At 34.2% G+C, this 25,869-nt stretch overlaps 1 protein-coding gene across 1 annotated transcript in view; it reads right to left on the bottom strand.

Annotated features, from left to right (window-relative positions):
- The window catches only part of cert (ceramide transfer protein), a 210,772-nt gene that overhangs the window by 75,695 nt on the left and 109,208 nt on the right, over positions 1–25,869 (bottom strand). Inside the window, exon 6 of the mRNA XM_090395057.1 lies at positions 7,187–7,285. Within this exon, the coding sequence (XP_090251183.1) occupies positions 7,187–7,285 (99 nt within the window). The remainder of the gene's footprint in view (positions 1–7,186; positions 7,286–25,869) is intronic.

Here is a 25,869-nt window from a genome sequence, read left to right on the forward strand (position 1 = left end):
CCCTCTAAGACTTTTTTTGTGCCAACCTGGCAAAGAATATTTGTTTTGCTAATCTTTCTTTTCCTTTTCTGTTTAAGTGACCAAACTACCTGCAATTAGCTCTGCTAACACATTCATGAATGCTAACAATTTCAAGTTCTTTCACTAATATCCTCATTTTTAACATGATACTGCCATTAATGTCATCTGTTCACTCTCCTAATCTTTCTCAGAACTCTTGTATCCATAGTCTCAGTCTTTGATCAAGTGTTTTATTTGTAACTCAGATCCATAAGTTAAAATTGGTTTGAACACTGTCTTGTACACAGCTAATTTAGTGTTTTGATCAATTTCTCTCTTATTCCATATAAATATATTCAGTTCACTTCCTACCATACAGGCTTTGCTAATTCTGTTGTCTATTTCCATATTTAAAAATGGTGCCTAAATAGCTGAAATGTTTTACTTGTTCTATAGATTCTTTATTCAGGATACATCAATGTTTCTGTCTATTTTCATATTCTTTGTCTTCTTATTGCTGATTTTTATACCAAATTTATTACAACAGTTATTCAATTTAGTCAGGGAATCTTGCAGACCTGTGCTGGATTTCTTTAAAAGTATAACATCATCTGCATAAAGTAAAGAGCTGAGATTTTAACATCTCCAATTTTGCAATCCTGATTTGGCATCTAACTATTTCCTATACCTCCTTCAATTTTTGCTGATCTACAACTCTCAAATAATGACTGTCTTGCTTGATATAATATCCTATGTACACATTATAATGGTAGCAGTTTGAAGAGTTTTCCTCTTGGCACATACCTTGTCATATGCCTTTTCCAGATCTATGAAACTTAAATATAGATCCTTGTTATATTACCAAGATTTCTTAACTATTTGTCTTAATGTGAAAATCTGATCCTGATGACCTCTATTTTGATCTGAATCCAGTTTGTCCATCAAGCTTCTCTTCTACAATTTTTCTTAGCTGTTTCTCAAATATACTTGCATAAATCTTACAAGGAACACTCAGTAGATAAATAACTGTATTTCTCACATTCTGTTTTTATTTCCCTTTTTACAGATGGTATTATGAGAACTCTACTGCAATTATGTGGAATTTGACCATCTGTCCAAGCGGTCAAATATCTACTGCAGCCACCTTTGTTTCAAGTTTTTGATGGCTTTTTCTATTACTATATTGTCACTACTTGTTTCTTTTAGCAAGCTTTCAAAGTAATTACTACCTACATCAAAGATATCTTTATCTCCAGTTTTCACGTCACCTTTATCATCATCTGATTCTTTTTACTGTACTCTGCATTCATTTTGCAGTACATGTAAAATATAAACAAAAATGCTAAAAATATTTATATAAATATATAGATTGTGTGCAAATGATGAAAGTGGAAATAAATCTAGTTGACAGGATCTCCTTACCAGATCATAGATCGTGATCTCTCTACATCTCAAAAGAAAAATTTTTGTATTTTATTAAAAAAAATTACTTCTTGGCCCAAAGAAATCATTAACAAATTAAAACTGTTCAGGTTAAACCATCTAAAATCCAATGCTCCCTGATTCCCTATAGTTGATAGTATAGATAATCCAACTTATAAACTTACTAACAGTTAGGTAAGTCACTTGTACCTTCCTCACCCCCCACTAGCAACTCCTTTACTTTTATAAAAAAAATTCTGTCCATTTCAAGTTGCCAGTAAAAATTTAAAAACCAGACATAATTGTTAGTTATGATAGCAATTCATTATTTATTAGCATACCACTAACAGACACACTTGATTACAAAAAAATCTAACATCCCCCATGAAATCTTTGAATTATTCCAATTTACTATGTATGTAGGTTACTTATTTGGCAAGGAAAAATTTATGGATTACTTAAATATAAAGAGCCAATAGGCTTCATTTTGGCGCTATAAACATTATTTAAATTAAGGGGATATTAATCCCACAATGTTTTAAAACCACATAAGAAACTCAAAGATTGGAATCGGAGAGTTTCATGTCGAATATAGTAAACTATAAAAGTATCGGCAATTACTAGCGTGAGCTAATGCAAGTAGTCCTAGTACAAAGTACAATCTTGGGCAACTCGTTGCAAAGGTGGGTATAGTTCTGATCGCTATTCTTGGTATTTTCCATAATGTAAAAACACATTTCATAGGAAATGTATGCTGTTATTATATTATGGTGGGAGGTCACTACCCAGACCGGTTTCAGCCTTTTTTGAGGCTTCATCAGTAAGTAGCTAGACCAAATAGATACCAAAGGGTATAGCGAAAAGAACTTATATACTCTGCTATAAGTTTTAAAAGAGGTAAACCGTGAGTAGACATAACTATACAAATAAATAACGGAAAAACTCACGTAGAAATATTATTTAATAGTATAATTTTCGCCTGTGTGTCACAGGCATCTTCAGTACAATTAGGCACAAAAATTAAACACTAACTGACAATTCCAAAAAGCGCCACCTAAGTAGCTGGTGTAAGATAACTAAAAAGGTCAATAACTTTCCTAAAAAAAAAATAAAAAAATAAAAAATAAATAAATAAAAAAATTTAATACAATAAAAAGTTAGGAAAGATTAGCTGATTTGTAAAGTACTATCTCCCATAAAGGGGATAGACGTAAGCCGTCGGATCTGTTTAAGTTAGGAGAATGAAGTAGAGTTTCACATGCTTCTTTATAAAGGCGTTCCATGAGAAACTGACTTTTGTGAAGAACTCTTGTCTTTCTCCAATGAACTCTGTGTCTAGTGAAGATGGCATGTTCTGCAAGTCCAGACTTTTCAGGTTTAAAGTATTCAATATAAGATTGGTGTTCTTCTAGCCGAATGGAGGCAGATCTTCCCGTTTGTCCGAAATAACATAATCCACAAGAGCACGGAATCTGGTAGACACCTGGATGATTAAGATGTGGAAGCTTGTCCTTTGGAGAAGCGAGAAAGGTGGAGATTTTTCTAAACGGTCGAAAGGCAACAAAAATATTCAGTGGTTTTCAAATTTTTGCTATACGTTCGCTGATGCCTTGTATATAAGGGATGGTAATGCGCGTTATTTCCTCTGTGTTTGAAGAGGGAGACATATTAAATCTACTCAAAGTTCTTTTAATGAAGCAATTCTTATAGCCATTAGATAGAAAGGAAGAAGTTATATATCGTATTTCTTTCTGTAAAAGATCGTCTGTAGAACAAAAGGAGTGGGCCCGATGAACCAGTGTTTTAATAGTTCCTGCCTTTTGACTGGGATGGTGATGAGATTCCGCATGGATATAATGGCCTGTATGAGTCTTCTTTCTATAAACTGAGAAATGTAGGTTACTATCTGGTTGGCGAAGAATTAGAAGATCTAAAAAGGCTAACTGCTTATTTGATTCTACTTCTAGGGTAAACTTGATCCTAGGATGAAATGCGTTTAACTTATTGAGAAATCGTTGAAGTTCATCAGAAGAGCCATTCCATACAGCAAAAATGTCATCGACATATCTGAACCAATGCGTAGGTCTGGGAGAAATATTGTCAAAGATACGTTGTTCAAAATGTTCCATAAAGAAATTGGAGATAGAAGGAGAGAGAGGATTACCCATTGCTGTTCCTTCAATTTGTTGATACAACTTATTTTTAAAAGAAAAATGACCAGAATTTATTACAAAATCAAATAAGTTTACAATGTCTGAAGGAAATTCCTGTTGTAGTAATTCAATACTTTCCGAAAGAGGCACATTTGTAAATAAAGAAACAACATCTAAACTGATCATGATATCAGAAACGTCCAAATGAAGATCTGAAATTTTATTTTTAAAAAATCCAAAGTATTTTTTATATAAGTATCAGTTCTTCTAGTTGAAGAGGAGAGTAAATTAGATAAAAATTTTGAGATTTTGTAAGTTGGGCAACCTATACAATCTACGACTGGTCTTCCACATCTTAATCATCCAGGTGTCTACCAGATTCCGTGCTCTTGTGGATTATGTTATTTCGGACAAACGGGAAGATCTGCCTCCATTCGGCTAGAAGAACACCAATCTTATATTGAATACTTTAAACCTGAAAAGTCTGGACTTGCAGAACATGCCATCTTCACTAGACACAGAGTTCATTGGAGAAAGACAAGAGTTCTTCACAAAAGTCAGTTTCTCATGGAACGCCTTTATAAAGAAGCATGTGAAACTCTACTTCATTCTCCTAACTTAAACAGATCCGACGGCTTACGTCTATCCCCTTTATGGGAGATAGTACTTTACAAATCAGCTAATCTTTCCTAACTTTTTATTGTATTAAATTTTTTTATTTTTATTTTTAGGAAAGTTATTGACCTTTTTAGTTATCTTACAGCAGCTACTTAGGTGGCGCTTTTTGGAATTGTCAGTTAGTGTTTAATTTTTGTGCCTAATTGTACTGAAGATGCCTGTGACACACAGGCGAAAATTATACTATTAAATAATATTTCTACGTGAGTTTTTCCGTTATTTATTTGTATAGTTATACTCTGCTATACGAGTTGTCAAACAGGTGCAACCATTAAGTTACTTAAATATAAAGAGCGAATAGGCTTCATTTTGGCGATATAAACATTATTTAAATTAAGCGGATATTATAGTTTATAGTTTTACTTTAATAGTTTACTATATTCGGCATGAAACTCTCTGATTCCAATCTTTGAGTTTCTTATTCGGTTTAAAAACAATGTGGGATTAATATTCCCTTAATTTAAATAATGTTTACATTGCCGAAATGAAGCCTATTGGCTCTTTATATTTAAGTAACTTAATGGTTGCACCTGTTTGACAACTCGTAATAGCAGAGTATATAAGTTCTTTTCGTTATACCCTTTGGTATCTATTTGGTCTAGCTACTCACTGATGAAGCAGGTCTGGGTAGTGACCTTCCACCATAATATAATAACAGCATACATTTCCTAGGAAGTGTGTTTTTACATTATGGAAAATACCAAGAATAGCGATCAGAACTTTACTCACCTTTGCAATGAGTTGCCCGAGATTGTACTATGTACTAGGACTACTTGAATTAGCTCACGCTAGTAATCGCTGATACTTTTATAGTTTACTATATTCGGCATGAAACTCTGATTCCAATCTTTGAGTTTCTTATTCGGTTTTAAAACAATGTGGGATTAATATCCCCTTAATTAAAAAAAAAAATTATGGATTAAAATTACAAACAGATACTGCAATGGGTTCCTCTCTCTATTAGCAAACTTTTACATGGAGCACTTGAAAAACAAAGTACTTGTAATTACAACAGCTACTTTCAAACCCTTAGTGTGGTTATGCTTTGTTGATGATGATGTGTTTGCAATTCAGCCTCATGGCAAGAAACTTTGGATTCTTTAACTTATCTTAACAACCAGTGCCCCAAAATTCACTTCAAATTAGAAAAAGAAAAAAAAATCAAATAAATGTTTGCCTTTTCTTGACACATTACTCACTCTTCTTTATAGCTCACTGTCTATTTCTAATTCTAGAAAGCTTACACACACTGGAAGATATGTACAGTATATATGAACAATCACATCATCCACCTCAATAGTATGGAATTTTCAACTCATAGAACAAGGGCACATGTTTCTAATGATGCAGCCCTTCCAAAGAACTCAACTACCTTCACCACACTTATTTGGTCAATGGCTACAGCTCCAACAAAACAGAAATACTACTTAGTGCCCCTCCTGGCTTCTCTTCCCCAAACACACAAGAACAAAACACCACTGTCCCCATTCCATATATCAGAGTACATCTGAAAAGATAGCAAAAGCACTAATAAAATATAACCTTCGCATCATATTCAAGACAGGAAAATCTGTTTTAACATCTGCCTTGGAGAATGTAAGAAACATATTCGCTACCAATATTATGGAAAATTAAGACTGGCAGGCCACACTTTGGATATCCCTTCACAAAGGATCAGACACGCTTGATTTAATAAAGTCCAATATCCCCCATGAAATCTTTGAATTATTCCAATTTACTACATATATAAGTTACTAATGTGCTATATGGAAGTCATTAAAGGTCAGAGAGAGACTATTTTTAGAGTCAGCAATGGTTTGAGCATTTCCTCACATTAACACGTATGGCTGCATTAATCTGCCAAATTTCAAGATAGTCATCTTAAGATGAACTCCTACAAAACTATAACTTCTTTTGATACAACATTAAAGGGTGCCAAATGAGGACCTTAGATTTTTTGTCCATTAACCCCTTAACATACAAAGACATCTGTGACACGTCTTTTGTTTATTGCACCAAAATTGATTTTGAATTTTGGTTTCACATATAAATACAACCGAATATAGATGCTAGACAATCTTGTGCCTATTTCCTTTCAGCCGAGAAAAGTTGCTAACGGCGTGTATCGGCTATTTCGTTTGTGTTTGCACAAATTCATCATTATTTGAAAAATAATGATGAATTTGATCCAGCAAATCACCCTCACCCAAAAAATTGGCAAAAAAAACGACCGCTTTCTGATTTTTAATTGGTACGTTAAGGGGTTAAAATATGAATTGTTTTATTTACTCATCATTGCATGTAAACTGCAATATGTTCTTTTGAGGATGCTGATTTGAAATCTAGCAAAATATAGGCCAGCTAATAAGCATCTTTTTAAAACTGAGTATTTTGTTTTGTGTTGTAATGCTGTTAAAACAAGTTATGAATGTGGAAATTAAAATCCCTCCTAGTAGGACTATTACTGAGAGGAACACCCAAGTTAAATATTAAGATATCACATGAAACTTTTGATATATTACAATAGCAGTACGAAAACAAACATTACACACTAATGAGTAATGAAATTTAATTCCATGGGAGAAAAAAAGTACAGAGTCCAAGAAATTAGAGATGATGAATGGAGTATCAAGATAGAAACTATAAAGAACTTAGTAAGGACTGATTCAGAATCAACCATTAAACGTTGAAGATTACAATTATGAATTATCATCCCTCCCCCTCTCTCCATGCTTTCCACAATCATACATTTTTGCTTGGTAGAAATGTTTGTTATTATAGTTAGAGTGATGACATTCGTGATATACTGTACATCATCTGGAAAACTAATAATAATTTCAATGTGCATAATTCTTCTTTTTTTTTTTTTATAATCTAGTCATAAAAACTGATTTGTGTAGTAGTAAAATCACAAGATAAAATAATATACTCACTTCATAATCTGGACCACCAAATATAATTGTTTTATTTCTATTAGCTTCTGAAACTGTTTGTTTATATAACTCTTCCAACTTCTTCTTCTTTTCTATCTCCTATATAAATGAGAGAGAAATATTCAAGATGTTAAAAGCATGTCAATTAATGAAATGCAAAAATGGTAAAAGCAACAACAAAAACCAACATTTGCATTTCTATAATAATAAATAAATAATAGAATTTTACATTAACGTTTAAGCTCTAGAGCAGCTTCATAAGAATGAACATTATCAATGAACTACAAAAATTTTAAAGTTTTTTTTATAACAGATGAAATGGGAATGAGAAATACTTGAGCATGAATTAACAAGTATTTGGAAAGACCAAACAATTTTGAAAGAACAAATATATAGGTATATACATATTATGAATGCAAATTTCGCTCTTATTAAATTTTTTCTGTCTCCAAATACAGTAACTTGAATGAATAACTGGAATCTTCATAGCACCTCTCCCTCCAAAATATCCTTGAGCTTAGCTTAACTAGATCACCAAAATATGCTGTCAAAGTTCTCTTTTGTTTGGTAAACCAAAAACTGAAAACTATCTGGTTATCTTAAGTAAGACAATCTAAGAAAGGAAGGCTATTACTAGTATTAATTCTGGAATAAATTTTATTCTGTGAGTTGATTATTTGAAGAAAAAGATCTAAATCTGATGAAGAAGCATTCTAAACACAAAATTGTCAGTTATGATGGAAACAAATGAAAGTAGAGTGAGAGGTGTTCATAACTGTTCAAAACGTTCTCTGTTGTAGTTAGTCAATGTAGGATATTACTATAGAAAAAACCACATCCAATTCAATTAAACAGGAAGATGGTTAAATGTTAAATCTGGTGTGAGACAAGGATGTACATTATCCCCTCTGTTATTCATTATCTATATGGATCACATTATGAAGGAAAGTGGTATTAAACATGATATCAAAATTGGAGATGTTAATGTCAGCTCTTTGCTTTATGCGGATGATGTTATACTTCTAAATAAATCCGCTACAAGTCTGCAAGATTCTCTGACTAAATTGAATAGCTGTTGTAATAGATATAGTATGAAGGTCAGCAATAAAAAGACAAAGACAATGAAAATAGGCAGAATCATTGAAAATGAAAATGTCAACTGTGTTGTAAATGGAGAACCTGTGGAACAAGTGCAACATTTCAGCTACTTAGGCACGATTTTTACTGAAGATGGTAAATTAAATATAGAAATAGACAACAGAATCAGCAAAGCTGGTATGGTAGGAAGTCAATTGAATAAATTTATATGGAATAAGAGAGAAATTAGTCGGAACAATAAATTAGCTGTATACAAGACAGTGTTCAAACCAGTTTTAATTTATGGATCTGAGAGCTGGGTCAGAAGTAAAACACTTGACCAAAGACTAGAGACCGCAGATATGAGAGTCCTGAGAAAGATTATAGGCATGAACAGATTGCATCAATGGCAATATCATATTAAAAACGAGGATATTAGGAAATAACATGACATTGTCAACATCCAGGAATGCATTAGCAGAGCTAATCTCAGGTGGTATGGTCACTTAAACAGAATGGGTGAAGAAAGATTAGCAAAACAAGTGTTCTCTACCAGGTTGGCAGCAAAACGACCCAGAGGAAGATCAAGATATAGGAGGATTAATACGGTACAAAGTGCCTTAGACGATAGAAATATAAGATCTGATAATGTTGGAGTCTTGACAAGTAACAGACTGATTTGGAGGAAAATTGTAGATAGGAAGTTAGTAATGATGTAATTTTTTTCATGTAGTACTATCATATCCTGTACACCCCTTGAGGGTACATGGCAGGAATTTGATGATGATGAATTTAATTAAATAAGAGGAATTAAATCATAAAAATAATCAGTTAAAAAAATGTTAGAGATCTTGCTTAGGATCCTTCGCTTTCACAACGGGTTGCTGCATATCAAATTGGCTTCTCTAACAGTTATAACTGATTTCATTTTAGGGTAATAAACAACTATGGTCTCAATCTTTGTTTTTCTCAAGAGGATATAGTAGATAGTGACCATAGCAAACTTGTAGGAATGAGAGAAACAGTTTGGTATAGACAAAATTCACTATAGTAAAGTGAGTAAAAAGCATTCCTAAGAAACAAAGGAAATGTCTAGAAACTGAATAAAGAAAAGGGAAACTGAAGACAATACAAAAAGTACAAATCCAAACAGTAATGGGAAACATAAGAAAGAACTAGAAGAGTATGAAATTATAAAAATGAAAATCCAGAAGGTCATTTACATTTCAAAATGTTATATAGTTTAAATTAATGTCACTTAATTGAAATCATTGTAGTGAACTAAATATGTGCACCCATACCCATTAAAATAAAAATAAATAAACTGAAGATTCAGCAGCCAGTTTTATAATTGTGTATTTTTTGTGTATTATTTTTCATATACGAGTAGTATAATTGTATATCACTCGCTATTTTTTAATTTCAGTATCTTTTTGTCCAGCTCTCACTTGAGAAGCCCTCAATAAAAGTCCAAACTGTTCTGGGTAGCAATTCTTCCAATAATTCATAACATACATGTCTGAAAGAAAGTGTTGTTTTCTTTATGGAATACTAAGGCAACTGGTGTGAAATCAACAGCCTCTATATACAAGTAGCCTAACTGTGAAGATACTTCAGGCACAAACTGCATAGGTTTGGGTGTATAGGATAAAAATGAGAATATAATTTCTGGTCTATTATAATTTATATGATAACTAAGCAAAAACAAACTTTCCATAATGCAGGCTAGCTATTCATGAGCTGTGTCCCTTTATGTTTGATTCCTTCCAATCATTTGCAATCAGTTGTTAATATATAATTTCATGCCATTTCCTTTATTCTATTCCCTAAATCAATCTTTTGTCAATACACATCCTGTTGTTGTTATTATTATTATTATTTTTTTTACTGACACCAGCTACAGTTTCTCCTTTTACTTTCTATTTTAATACAAGACATGAATTTTATGCAGTAGTTCCCATGGGATTGCACCAAGACTGGTTGTGACATTTGTGAGGAAATTTAGTTCACTATCATATAGGTTTTGTACTTTTATTGTATTAGTTCTATGGAACTTGGCCAGGTCTTTTTCCATAGTTCATTAGTTTGTTACAGTTGTGTGTTAAATACAATAGCTAATGACTGTAGTGAAGATTTCTATTTCTTATGCCAAGGGTTTACTAGAAAAACTATCCTCTGGACTATGCAGCTCTCATTCCATCCAGTTGGAAAGTGAGCAATGCTCTCCAAGAGATCAACTTTTTCCTCTACCCCATTCAAGAGTCAGGTTACTTGTGATATGCTTAGAAGAGCACCAGAATATAAAGTATATGTATTCCCAGCTAACATGGAATACAGTTTGACTGGCCTGATTCAAGATATTACTATAATCCTTACATACATTCATTCAGCACCCATATAGATACTTGATAACCACAGACAGGTAAGGATGGAATAATGGTTCTACAGTCCTAGTTTGTTTTCTACATTCCTTACAAGCCAAATAGTAGTCTCCAAGTTTAGCTCTTAAGGAACTCCAATCCTGAATTTTTTTTCTCTCCAAATAAGAATTTTTTTTTTCTTGCAGTCATACAGTCATATTGACAATATCCAAGAATGTATAACATTCAAGAAATTAAGTTTTCTTTCACTTAAGGTATTACTTTACCCCTAAATAGCTAGTAATTTTAAACAAATTACTGAAATCATTTAATACTGTTCTCACACTTGGGATAGTATTGTTAAAAGTTTTTAAAAAATACTTGACTTAGTACAGGAGGAGAAATTAGGCTAAATGATGACTGTTTCACCAATCTACTATGCTCTCCTCATCTTCAGTTACTACTGCTTGAATTTTATAGAAATATTTCCATTTTCAATGTTCATCAGAATTGTACTTATAAACAGTACCAATTCTGATGAATATGAACCCCCCCCCTTTCCCTCCAACTCTGCTTCTCAATACATTAAAAAAGATGCAGCAGCTACTCAATACATCTTTACAGTTCAACTCCATACTTACAAAGCAATTCTTTTATTATTTCTTTGCATTTCTTCCTGTTGTATATTTCATAAAGTATAGGAATGGGAATATAAACACACATGCACACTTCTTTATCACTATATGCATGCTTACCCCAAACCTATCACAAGTTAATTTCACAAAATTTTGGTATTGAGGATAGCTTAAAATTTGTTGAGTAATTTCAGTCAGACAATTTATAGTAGCAGAATAAAATTATATACTAGTTATGTTTCATAAGCCAACAAGTTAACATTTTGTAAATACAGTATAATTTTTGACACCTCAAACTTTTATGAAAGAGCATCACATTATTCAAAAACGCACAAGAGTTCTTACAAAAATGACAGATAGTTACCTCTCACAACAAATATCATTATAATAAATTCATAATTTATTATTGGGAGGGGGTTGCTTAAGGGTCAAAGCTATATAACTGAGAGGAGACCTCCACATAGCCATTAAAGGAATGCGGAGAACCGATCAGGGCTTCAGATATAATGTCCAATCCTCAGCTTCTTGTGATGCACCCTGTTAGGTATCTACCTGGATACTGAATAAACAAGGATGGGCTGGCAGTTTGAGATTTAGCCCACCAAATTGTATTCTTATTGGCTTAAACCGAAATAAAAAATGATAGTACAACATGACAGAATTTTATGCAGCTGGGGACGTCGCCTGGTTAAACAAGGCCCCTTTGTTTTCACCAGGGAACCAGGGCAAACAGCAAAGTCAGCTACTAGAACAAATCCTAAAACCCATCCCAACATCACCAGAGGTTCAAGACCGATACTATCAACATAAGAAGCCTGAATGGCAGAGAAATGGAGCTAGCTGAAGAATTAGATAAGTATCAGATCAACATAATAGGGGTGACTGAAACAAAAAAAAAAAAAAAAGGCAAAAAACTAATGAAATCTTTCTGAGAAATAAATACAAAATGTTATATCCAGGCAATGATAATCAAGGAAAAGAAGTTGTAGCCATAGTATTCAACACTAAATACGAGGCTAATCTTCTTGAATAGCAGGCAGACTCAAGTAGTGATGTGTGAAATATTAGAATGGGGAACTGGACAATGGGACTTATTTGTGCCTATGATTCCAAGAAGTGGAGGAATTTTTTGAGGCTTTAAAGAAAGCAACTGACATAATGAAAAAGGAAAAGTTAGTCCTTGTTGGGGATCTAAATAGCTGAGTGGGAAATGACTGTCAGACATACAAAACTATATTGAAAAAATTTGGAAAAAAAAGAGCAAAGCTGATCACAATGACAAATACCTATTGGATTTCTGCTCAGGATATGGACAGGTTATTACTAATACAACGTTCCAACATAAAAATGTGCACAAATTCACATGGAGAGAGGAGGCAAGGAATAAGAAAGTCTCATTGACTATGTTATTGTTGATAGTGATGTTTTCTCCCTGGTGCAGGACACAAGAGTGTACACAGGATTTGAAATTGGAAGTGATGACCATTTAGTCATGATCAGAATTAAACTGAATTTCATATATAAAAGAAAAACATGTAAGAAAGTTTTAAACCAAATAAAAGCTGAGCAGCTCTCAGATATGAACTATATACTAAAATATACAAACATGATTGAAGAAAAAATGAAAGAGTTTGAGAACAGGAACCAAACCTTGGAGATTCAATGAAAAGCCATGAATAAAACACTGACTGATTCAGCCAGAGAGGCATGTGGTGATGTTGTCTGCAAGGATAGAAAAATTAGAACTGCATGGTGGACACAGGAAGTTAAAGAGGCAGTGAAATTAAAGAAAGCATATCAAAAGTTTCTGGCAAATGAGTCAGCTTGTGCTCTTAGAGAATACAGAAACAAATGTAAAAAAGTGAAAAACTGTAAAACTATCTCAACAAAAGTCATGGGAGGACTTGGGAAAGAACACAGAAAATAAATATCAAGAAGGTGGCAAGATATTCTGGAGGTTGTTGGAGGAAAGAGTGCTGTAAAAGGAATTAGAGATGATAAAGGTGACATGAAAACAGGAGAAAAAAAGATATCCTTGAAGTATGGAGTAATTACTTTGAAAATTTGCTAAATGAAACAAGCAGTGATGACACCACAGTGGTAAAAAATACTGACCAGGCATGCAGTCAGGAATACATATCCATACTTGAAGTAGAAAAATCCATCAAAACCCTGAAATGTGGAAAGGCAGCTGGAGTAGATGATATTCGACCAGAAATGCTCAAGTATGGAGATATAAAAGTCTTACAGTGGCTGCACTGCATAGTTCATAAGGCCTGCACAGAGGGATGAATTCCAGATGATTGGAGTAGAGCTCTCATAGTACCCATATCAGGGCTCTACTCCAATCATCTTGAATAGAGCTCTCACAGTACCCATATATAAAAAGGGAAATAAAACTGAATTGAGAATTACAGAGGTATTCCTCTACTGAGTGTTCCTGGCAAGATCTATGTAAATATACTTGAGAAAAGGTTTGAGAAGGATTGTGGAGAAGTTTGGTGAAGAACAAGCTGGATTCAGGCCGAATAGTGGCTGTCAGGATTAGATTTTCACTTTACGACAGATAGTTGAGAAATCATGGGAATATAACAAACATCTGTATTTAAGTTTTGTAGATCTGGAAAAGGCATAAGACAAGGTGCCAAGAGGGAAGCTATTCAATACGCTACAGTTATATTGTGTCAATGGGACATTATATAAAGCAATACTTAGTCTTTATTTGAGTTGTAAGTCAGCAGTTAGAATTGAAGGATCTACAGGAAGGTGGTTTAATGTTAAATCTGGTGTCAGACAAGAATGTACATTATCCCCTCTGTAATTCATTATCTATATGGATCAGATTATGAAGGAAAGTGGTATCCTAGTATCTAAATTGGAGATGTTAATATCAGCTGTTTGCTTTATGCAGATGATGTTATATTTCTAAATAAATCTGCTACAAGTCTGCAGGATTCCTTGACTAAAGTGAATAACTGTTGTAATAGATATCGTATGAAGGTCAGCATTGAAAAGACAAAGACAATGAAAATAGGTAGAAACATCGAAAATGGCAACTGTGTTGTGAATGGAGAACCTGTGGAACAAGTAAAACATTTCAGCTACTTAGGCACGATTTTTAGTGAAGATGGTAAATTAAATATGGAAATAGACAACAGAATCAACAAAGCTGGTATGGTAGGAAGTCAATTGAATAAATTTATATGGAATAAGAGAGAAATTAGCCAAAACACTAAATTAGCTATATACAAGACAATATTCAAGCCAATTTTAACTTATGGATCTGAGAGCTGGGTCAGAAGTAAAATTCTTGACCAAAGACTAGAGACTGCAGATAATGAGAGTCCTGAGAAAGATTGGGAGCATGAACAGATGGCATCAATGGCAATATCATATCAAAAACAAGACTATTAGGAAAGAATTTGATGTTGTCGCATCCAGGAATGCATTAGCAGAGCTAATCTCAGGTGGTATGGTCACGTAAACAGAATAGGAGAGGAAAGATCAGCAAAATAATTTATTGTCTGCCAGGTTGGCAGGAAAAATACCCAGAGAAAGACCAAGATATAGGTGGATTGATATGGTACAAAGTGCCTTAGACGATAGAAATATATAAAATCTGATAATGTTGGAGCCCTGACAAGTAACAGACTGATTTGGAGGAAAATTGTAGATAGCAAGTTAGTAATGATGTAAGTTTTCATGTAGTACTATCATATCCTGTACACCTCTTGAGGATATAACAGGAATTTGATGATGATGATAAATTCATAATAAACTGCCAAAAGTCTCAAGCCAACACTCCAAAAGTTACAAGGCTGTGCTCATTGAAATTCACTATAACAACTATTCTTGTGGTACCAAATGAATATGCTATAATGACAGTGGACATAGCAACAAGTGAAGATTAAACTGTAAACAATTTCAATCTATATTTTATGCAACAGTATGTTATAATGCAGTAATTTTGTTCTTTAACCAGTTCTAGGTTTTAGACTAAATAAGCTTATTTTTTTTTCTATAATGATTTCATTTTTATCAGAAATACAATGAATATTTCCCCCCTTTTCTTCCTCTCCTTATACTAATGATTAAGCAAACCATTAAAATAATAATAAAAATGCCTATCTGGTTTGATGGAATTTAACATTTCATATTTAGGATCACTAAAATTTGAGGTCATTTTCATCTGGATTATTTTAATGCAAAATTAGGCAAAACAAAATTATGTCTACAGCATATATATAATGAAAATAGCTGTAAGTTAGACAACAGTAAGGTAAGGAAGAATCCCTCACACCACTCCTATTAGTCCCAATAATCCTATGACTTGTTCAACTTATATTATACTTGAGAAGAAATTATATTCCTGTTTAATCCTTTATTCACGGATAAGCAAATTTTTGCATGTAAAGTATGTTCACAACTAGTCTACTTGTATACAGAGGCTATTGACTTCACATCAATTGCCTCAGTATCCCATGATGCAAAAACATGTGGATGGTCACTATCCAAAACTGACTGATTTTTATTGAGGTCTCATCAGTAGAGGCTAGATCTAGGAAGATACCAAAACACCAATGCAGAATTTACACTTGATTAAAAGAATAAACAAGAATATAATTTCCTGTCTAGTATAATATACACTCGGGTCTCTTTTTATGCAGATTTGAAGTTATGCGGTGCATAACTTCAAATATAACAAGAGAAGGAGAATCCATTCCGATAATAGGGTAATCCAGTGTTTCCCAAACTTTTCCTACAACAGAAACACTTCACAATTCATGAAATTTTCATGGAACACCTTGGTTATTTTGTAATATATTCATTAATAATTAATTGTAAATTTAGCAGATTTTTTATTAATTAATAATTGATCATTAATTATTAATTAATAATTAAATTTGGCCCAATGGAGGAAAAAAAGCACCAAAGAAAAATTTCTTTGGAAATGGAAATTGCAATTTTAGATCCTTTAGCAAAAGGAGAGGGATCTACAGTGATTTGTAAACATTTTAATTTAGGCGAATCTACTATAAGAGTAATTAAAAAGAATGAAGTCACAATAAGAAAATCTGTCATTTCTGGCACAAAACTAAGTGCCAAATTATCATCATACTCAAGAGATGCTTTATTAGAAAACGCTCATAATTTGGATTGAAGAATTAACTCAAAGAAGAATTCCTATAAGTGGTTATTTAATTAAACAAAAAACTCTTCGGTTTTTATGAACAGATGAAGCAATTGGAGCCGTCTACTTCTGCTTCCCAGGCTGATAAAGAATTTTGGGCTAGCAAAGGATGGTAAACCGGGTTTTTAAAAAGGAATGCACTTCATAACGTGAAGATTACAGGCGACGTTGCAGCAGCCAAAAAATTTCAAGAGAAGTTAGCCAAAATTATTGAAGATGGTGGATATTGTCCCGATCAAGTGTTTAAGGCTGATGAAACAGGATTGTTTTGGAAGAAAATGCCCAGTCGAACTTGCATCGCAAAGTCTGAGGAAAAGCAAGTAGGTTTAAAGCAAGCAAAGATTGAGTAACGTTGTTACTTTGTAGCAATGCATCAAAAGATCAAATATTGAAACCCCCTCCTAGTAAATCGATTTCTAAGACCACGTGCTCTAAAAGGCAAAGATCTAAAACAGCTGCCTGTGCATTGGATGGCTAATACAAAGGCCTGGGTAACAAGTGCTGTATTTACTGAATGGTTCAATAATTGCTTTGTACCAGAAGTGGAAACATATGAAGCAAAAAACTCTTGATTTTATCATCATCATCATCAAATTCCTGCCATGTACCCTCAAGGGGTGTACAGGATATGACAGTACTACATGAAAAAATTACATCATTACTAACTTCCTATCTACAATTTTCCTCCAAATCAGTCTGTTACTTGTCAAGACTCCAACATTATCAGATCTTATATTTCTATCGTCTAAGGCACTTTGTACCGTATCAATCCACCTATATCTTGGTCTTCCTCTGGGTCGTTCTCCTGCCAACCTGGCAGAGAACACTTGTTTTGCTAATCTTTCCTCTCCCATTCTATTTAAGTGACCATACCATCTGAGATTAGCTCTGCTAACACATTCCTGGATGCTGACAATGTCAAGTTCTTTCCTAATATCCTCATTTTTAATATGATATTGCCATTGATGTGCCATCTGTTCACGCCTCTAATCTTTCTCAGGACTCTCATATCTGCGGTCTCTAGTCTTTGGTCAAGTGTTTTACTTCTGAACCAGCTCTCAGATCCATAAGTTAAAATTGGTTTGAACACAGTCTTGTATACAGCTAATTTAGTGTTCCGACTAATTTCTTTCTTATTCCATATAAATTTATTCAATTGACTTCCAACCATACCAGCTTTGCTGATTCTGTTGTCTATTTCTATATTTGAATTACCATCTTCAGTAAAAATCGTGCGTAAGTAGCTGAAATGTTTTACTTGTTCCACAGGTTCTCCATTCACAACACAGTTGACATTTTCAATGATTCTGCCTATTTTCATTGTCTTTGTCTTTTTATTGCTGACCTTCATACCATATCTATTACAACAGCTATTCAATTTAGTCAGAGAATCTTGCAGACTTGTAGCGGATTTATTTAGGAGTATAACATCATCCGCATAAAGCAAAGAGCTGACATTAACATCTCCAATTTTGATATCAGGTTTAATACCACATTCCTTCATAATGTGATCCATATAGATAATGAATAACAGAGGGGATAATGTACATCCTTGTCTCACACCAGATTTAACATTAAACCATCTTCCTGTACTTCCTTCAATTCTAACTGCTGACTCAAAACTCAAATAAAGACTAAGTATTGCTTTATATAATGCCCCATTGACACCATATAACTGCAGCGTATTGAATAGCTTCTCTCTTGGCACCTTGTCATATGCCTTTTCCAAATCGACAAAACTTAAATACAGATCTTTGTTATATTCCCATGCTTTCTCGACTATTTGTCGTAAAGTGAAGATCTGATCCTGACAGCCTCTATTTGGCCTGAATCCAGCTCGTTCTTCACCAAGCTTTTCTTCCACAATTCTTCTCAACCGTTTCTCAAGTATACTTGCATAGATCTTGCCAGGAACACTCAGTAGGGAAATACCTCTGTAATTCTCACATTCAGTTTTATTTCCCTTTTTATATATGGGTACTATGAGAGCTCTACTCGAATCATCGGGAATTCGTCCCTCTGTCCAGGCTTTCTGAACTATGCAGTGCAGCCACTGTAAGACTCTTATACCACCATACTTCAGCATTTCTGGTTGAATATCATCTACTCCTGCTGCCTTTCCACATTTTAAGCCTTTGATGGCTTTTCTACTTCAAGTATGGATATGTATTCCTGACTGCATGCCTGGTCAGTGTTTTTTTATCACTGTGCTGTCATCACTGCTTGTTTCATTTAGCAGTTTTTCAAAGTAATTACTCCATACTTCAAGGATATCTTTTTCTCCTGTTTTCATGTCACCTTTATCATCTCTAATTCCTTTTACAGCACTCTTTCCTCCATTCCTAAGCTTCTTCAACAACCTCCAGAATATTTTGCCACCTTCTTGATATTTATTTTCTATATTCTTGCCAAAGTCCTCCCATGACTTTTGTTTAGCTAGTTTTACACAGTGTTTAGCATTCTTGCATTTGTCACTAACAGCGCAAGCTGACTTATTTGACAGGAACTTTTGATATGCTTTCTTCTTTTACTTCACTGCCTCTTTAACTTCCTGTGTCCACCAGGGAGTTCTGATTTTTCTATCCTTACAGACAACCTCACCACATGCCTCTCTGGCAGATTCACTCAATGTTTTCTTCAGAGTTTGCCACTGAATCTCCAAGGTTTGATTCCTGTTCTCAAACTCTTTCATTTTTTCTTCAATAATCTTTGTGTATTTTAGTCTACAGTTCACATCTGAGAGCTGCTCAACTTTTATTCGCTTTAGAACTTTCTTACATGTTATTCTTTTCAATATGAAATTCAATTTTATCCTGCTCAAGACTAAATAGTGATCGCTTCCAATTTCAAATCCTCTGTACACTCTAGTGTCCTGCACCAGGGAGAAAACATCACTATCAACAATAACATAGTCAATGAGACTTTTCTTATTCCTAGCCTCTTCTCTCCATGTGAATTTGTGCACATTTTTATGTTGGAACATGGTGTTAGTAATAACCAGTCCATGTCCTGAGCAGATATCCAACAGATATTTGCCATTATTATTAGCTTTGCTCTTTTCTCCAAATTTTCCCAAAATATTTTTGTATGTCTCACAATCATTTCCTACTCTACTATTTAGATCCCCAACAAGGACCAACTTTTCCTTTTTCATTGTGTCAGTTGCTTTTTCTAAAGCCTCAAAAAATTCCTCCACTTCTACCTTAGTAGAACCTTCTGTGGGACCATAGGCACAAATAAGTCTCATTGTCCAGTTCCCCATTCTCATATTTGCCCACATTACTCTACTTGAGACTGACTGCCATTCAAGAAGATTAGCCTCGTATTTTGTGTTGAATACTATGGCTACTCCTTCTTTTCTTTGATTGTTATTGCCTGAATATAACATTTTGTATTTATTGCTCAAAGATCTCACCAGTTTTGGTCTTTTTTGTTTCAGTCACCCCTATTATGTCGATCTGGTACTTATCTAATTCCTCAGCTAGCTCCATTTCTTTGCCATTCAGGCTTCTTACGTTGATAGTACCGATCTTTAACTCTGGTGATGTTGAGTTGGGGTTTGTTTTCAGATTTGTTCCAGTAGCTGACTTTTCGCTGTTCGCCCTGGTTCCCTGGCGAAAACAACGGGGGCCTTGTTTAACCGGGCAATGCCCCAGCCGGCATGAAATTTTGTCATGTTGTACCATCATTTTTTATTTTGGTTTAACCAATAAGAATACAATTTGGTCGGCTAAATCCCAAATTGCCAGCCCATCCTCGTTCGTTCAGTATCAAAGTAGATACCCAACAGGGTGCACCACGAGAAGGTGAGGATTGGACATTAGGTCAGAAGCCCTGGTCGGTTCTCCGCATTCCTTTAAAGGCTATGTGGAGGTCTCCTCTCAGTTATACAGCTTTGACCCTTAAGCACCCCTTGATTTTAAAGTTTTATTAATTGTTGAAAATGCACCAAGTCATCTGCATTTAGAACATCCAAATGTAGAGGTAGTGTTTTTTCCACCCAATACAACAAGCATTATTCAGCCATTAGATCAAGGCATAATTGCTACTTTTAAAAAATATTACGTTAAGCACATTTTTCAATTTATATTGGATAAACTAGAAAATGAATCATTAACAGTAACTGACGTTTGGAAAAAATTTTCTATTTTGGACTGCTTAAATCATGTTGCATCTGCTATCACTGAAATAAGACCACAAATTTTAAATGCTTGCTGGAAAGCATCTTGGCCTGGATGCATTGTAAACATCTACATTATCAGATGAAATCATTACATTGGCACATGAAATTGGTGGAGAAGGTTTTGATACATTTAGCCAGAACGATGTAGACTAATTGCTTGTGGATAATGTCTTAAGTGACGATGATATTATTGGATATCGATTAACTTTAGATATCGTCGAAGATCCAGAAAACGATAGTGAAGCGGAAGAAAAACCTGTCCCCCTCACTGCAAATATAATTCGAGGAGGTCTTGAACTGTGCAATAAATTGGAAAATCATTTTCTTGTTAATGACACAAATTCTGAATGAGCCTTTAAATTCCAACATGAGCTGAAGAACTGCATGTCTGGATATTGCGAGCTGTATAAAAAATTAGTGAAATCATCATCGCAAAGTTTAATCACTAATTACATTGTCAGAAGAAAAAAAAATCAGCACAGAACGAGGGTGAAGCTAATTTTGTTTGTGAAGAACCATTGCCTTTACCATACAGATCTGATGTGCTGACCATCTCTTCTAGTGATCAAAGTGATTTTGCACCAGTTCGCAAATGTTGCCAAATATTGTCTAATGATAATTCTGATGACAAAATGTTAAAAAAAAAAAAAAAGTTACTTTTCAATAAAATTAAATGAATAAAGCTTTAAAACAAACTTTCTAAAACTGCATAAAACTTTTAGTTTTATGCAGTTTTAGAAAATTATGGAATGTATCCCTGATTTTTCAACATAAGTTTAAGCCTTTTTTGTGCAATTTTTTATATGCGGTTTTCTGTGGAACGTATCTACCGCATAAAAAGAGACCCGACTGTACTTTATAACCAAGCAAAAAAATCTGGTACACCTATCACTAAATCCAGGCTGTTCAACCCACACTACACTACATTAGTGCTGTGGATGAGTACAGAGCTGATGAGAAAGAAACCTGTTAAGATTAGGTTTAAAGACATGCAAAAAGATATACACTTCACATACATCAGAGGAGACTGTTTCAAAAGGCAACAGAAAGAAAATTTGTTCAGTGTTTTGGAGTTGAAATGGATTGCTGAATAGCTGCTACACATATTTAAACAGATTTGAAAGAGGAGGTAAAATTACAGATGTCAACTTTGATTAACAGTGACCACGGAAATATTTGTAGAAAATGCAAACAGCAGAAACTGAATATCAGCATGAAAGAGAGCAGAGTGAACTGCTGAGATAGGTGATAAATCAACCTCATTGTTCTTTTCTGCACATGGTCATGGATTTTTAGGAAATGTTTAAGGGGACCATTCCAAATGTGAGAGAAATATTCAACCCTTGAATAGATTAGTGATTTACCAAGAGCTAATAATTCTTCAGAGGTATGGCTATGGCAAAAAAGAAAACAAAATTTCTTGAGTGGCAAGATATTTGTAATATGTTTATGCTAAGAGCAAGCTGGAGGTTAGAGTTACTTCAAGAAAAGAAGTTGCATCCGATCCAGAGACCTTGGTAAAACAAAGAAAAGATTCCCTCCAACACCTCATTAAGGACTGGGTTTTACTAACATAGAAATTAAACAATGACAGCAGCCCTGTTAAAGAATGCCTTGGAGATCAGGATTTAGGACTGCAGAAGTTGATATTCTAAAAGTTTTGCTGATTTATATAGCGCAAAATCTGGCAAAGAGAAGTGCAGCAAATCCAATTCAAAATATCAGCAAAATTGCAGATTGGATTAGAAATCTATTATATCAGGTTGCTGTTGATATATAAATGAAGAGAACAGATGAATGACAAACCCTGCAGAACACCCAGCATTAGTTAGTTGCAAAAACCGAGGATAAATTTCTTGGGTGGCAAGATACAACATATGCCAGCCTGGTTGGCCGAGTGGTTAGCATATCTGCTCTCTAGCAAAAAGGCTGCAGGTTCAAATCCTGCCATGGATGTTTGTGACTGTCTGAAAATACTAGTGGTAGTGATGGGCAGTAGATGGTGTTGGTGTAGATGATGCAGTTTGCTGTAGTTGGCGGATTGAGTGGTGGAGACAAAGAGTTGTAGAGTAGGTGCCCTCCCTCGATAAGTCTTTGGACTCCTCGGAGGTGCCATATAATAATAATAATAAAAAATAAAGATCCATCCACCACCACACACACATGCAAACAGACAAAGTGAGAACCCAATTGTAAGACATTGAACCATACAAAGAACCTACTTGATAGGCTCTCTCTCTCTCTCTCTCTCCACCAACCAATTAGATGACTTGGAAATATTAAAAGCAACTACTTCAGATTCCTCAAGTTTTACGGTGGAATCTATTCCAAGGGGTTAACATAATTAACATATGAGAGATGCCCAGTCAAACAAGAGTGGAGGTAGAATCATACTGACAACTGGATTAGCTGTGGCATTTCAGATAGTGTTGCACTTTATTGTTAATGGTCTCCGCATTACTTTAGAAAGAATTAAAGTGAAAGAAATTGAACAATAATCTAATAGTGAAGATTTGTTGCTTTCAAAAGAACAAGTTGATGAACAAGTTCTATGTTGCCAATGGAATGTAGAATGGCAAGAGGTGATTTACCCAGTTCAATGCAAGAGTTCGAAGAAAAGAAAGAAACTAGGATATGACAAAAAAAGTCCTAACCTAACTGATTCAACATTCAGAGGAAATGCTAAATATGCCCATCTTTGGGCTACAGACCATGAGAGTAGTCCTGTCATACTTATTCTAATAAGGATAGTAACCACCATGTCAGGACTAAGTCTGCATAAGAAGAAACCAGATGAAAAAATTGAAATAAACTCTGAACCAAAAAAAAGTATATGATACACAAAAACAGAAAAATATACAACCAAAACATCAGATTTTAATATGGGATATTAGAAGACCAAAACATAGAAATGAATTAAAGTAAGTGCTAAAGTATATGATATAAAAAATAGATGCCATAAAAAAACAAAAAGTGATTAAAGAATTAAGTGATTATTCAAATATACATAATGACATAGCAGAGTAAAGAAAGCTGAAAAAACAAAAGCAGGAAATATATCAATGGCAAAATAAAACTGAATGAACGAAATATGATTTAAAAAAATACATAGAAGAGTATGACAACATTCGGTGTTTATTTATGATCGATGAAAAAAAAGAACCCAAAGAGCGTTACAGATTAACCACCCAACTGGCCACAAGGATAAAATATATGCTTTGTATCCTTATCACTTTTTCTAAAATATAAATTATCAACTTCAGATGGTGGTTGGGGTTAGCGTATCCACTCTCCAGCTGCGGGTTAGAATCTGCATAGGGTATGGATGTGTGTGATTGTCTTTCACCTTCATACATTCATTCACACAAATATGTATACACTCTCCCAAGATGGACTGGGTCACCATGGGAGAAGTAGTGGTGGTGCCTTTCACAGGGTGAAAGCTTCTCCCAGTAGCAGGTTCTCAATGCATCCGTGTAATTATGGATGTATATACTTATTCAGGCTAGTACATGCTAAACAAATAATCCAATTAAAGACTATGGAAATGTATTTATGTTAAATTTCGTTTTGATTTGGTGAACTATTACTTCAAATTTAAAAAACCAAGATTGACTTTTCTCTATTTAGCAATGTGAAAATAGCAAATTCCTTTTATACACACATATATAAATCTCTGAAGCAGTGTCTAAATCTCTCCACAGACAACTGACAGATTAGTGTTAGTGGCAGCAAGATTATTTGCTAGCTGACCTGGAAGCTTCTTAAAATGTCACCATCAGGTTAGTTTCAGTAAACCCTCTAAAATCAATCAAAATAACTATTTTAAAGTTATATCTTGGGAAAGAAATGTTTTCGTCTCCTCATGATGTCTGACAACATAATTCAAAATATCTTGCACATTGTAGATAGTTTATACCATCTACAATGTGCAAGTTACTGAACAAAATCACTTCCTGGCCTAAAGAAATTGTCAAAAAACTTAAACCCATACACGTTAAAGCACCCAGAATATATGGAGCTCCAAAAATACAAACACTTTTTTTAAAAATTTTTTCTTTATATCAATCTGTGTTCGCATCTATACCATTAAAATTCAATCAATCTTTTGGTGTCTTGCCCACTTTTTATGGATACAACACCACTGAAAATATGCTCTATGATGAGCTGTGAATAAAGGGACACAGACCACAGGTCTGTGTCCCTTTGGGTATATAAGCCTACTTGTCACAGACATCTTGCCAGTTTGTTGAGGTATCTGCATACCTGTGTTTGAACAGTGCTGCCCTGTAAGGTGACCTGCTGTGGTGCGTTGATTAAGTATTGCTGTTATAACCAAAAATCTACCTTCATGCTCTATGGTAGAGTGAGGGCAACCTCTTAGCAAACGTCTGGAACATATTCCATTGGTTTGAAAAGCTGCCCAGAGGGCCTGGATACAATGATATGCGAGATGCCAACTCTCTGATAATATCAGTAATTCCGCAGCCTTCCTCAAGCTTTCCAATAATTCTTCCCTGCATGAAATCATCTAGATTATGTCCTCGAGACATTACAAAACATCCAAGTTTGCAAATTTATCCCTTTACGAAAAAAGCTTCCTTCAAACACAATTCACTTAGTGCAACCTTTTGCCTTTTATCCTGTTGAGTGCTACCACATGACCTTTTGTGCGTGACTCAAAAATCGCACCTGCTTTCTACTCAAAATAGTTAGTTGTACAAATTGCCACAAGCCGATTCATCTGATTTTGCAGCAGTAATCTTCAGAAATAGTGTTTGTTTTTAGGTGTTGGACACAGTATACACTCATGTTCATAGAAACCACATCACTTGCTATAACTTTTTTTTTAATTATTAAATTTGAATACCTATTTGAAAAGGGATAATAACATTATTGTCACAAATAATGAAGAAGGTAATATAAGTTATTTCTGATTATTATTTAGGCTCTTTTTAGTAAAAGAGTGATAATTAGGAAATGACAACAAACTTGACAAATTTGCAAATATTTCAAAATGGAGTGGACAGTGATATTTTCACTGGAAAAGCAAATACTGGTATCAAAATATAGTTCAACTACACAGCTTTACTAACATTGAAAGCTAAAAATTCACTTTTTGCTGTTTAGCTTTGTGGGTCCTCCTTTGCCTTTATTACTCCATTTTAGGGTTATAATAGCATTACTTACACTTTCTGTCCTATAACAAGGGGCAGATTCATCCTGAAAGATGCAGT

This window comes from Typopeltis vanoorti, chromosome 6 (assembly GCF_054136105.1).
Source record: "Typopeltis vanoorti isolate ZY-2024b chromosome 6, IOZ_Tvanoo_1.0, whole genome shotgun sequence".
Lineage (NCBI taxonomy): Eukaryota > Metazoa > Arthropoda > Arachnida > Uropygi > Thelyphonidae > Typopeltis > Typopeltis vanoorti.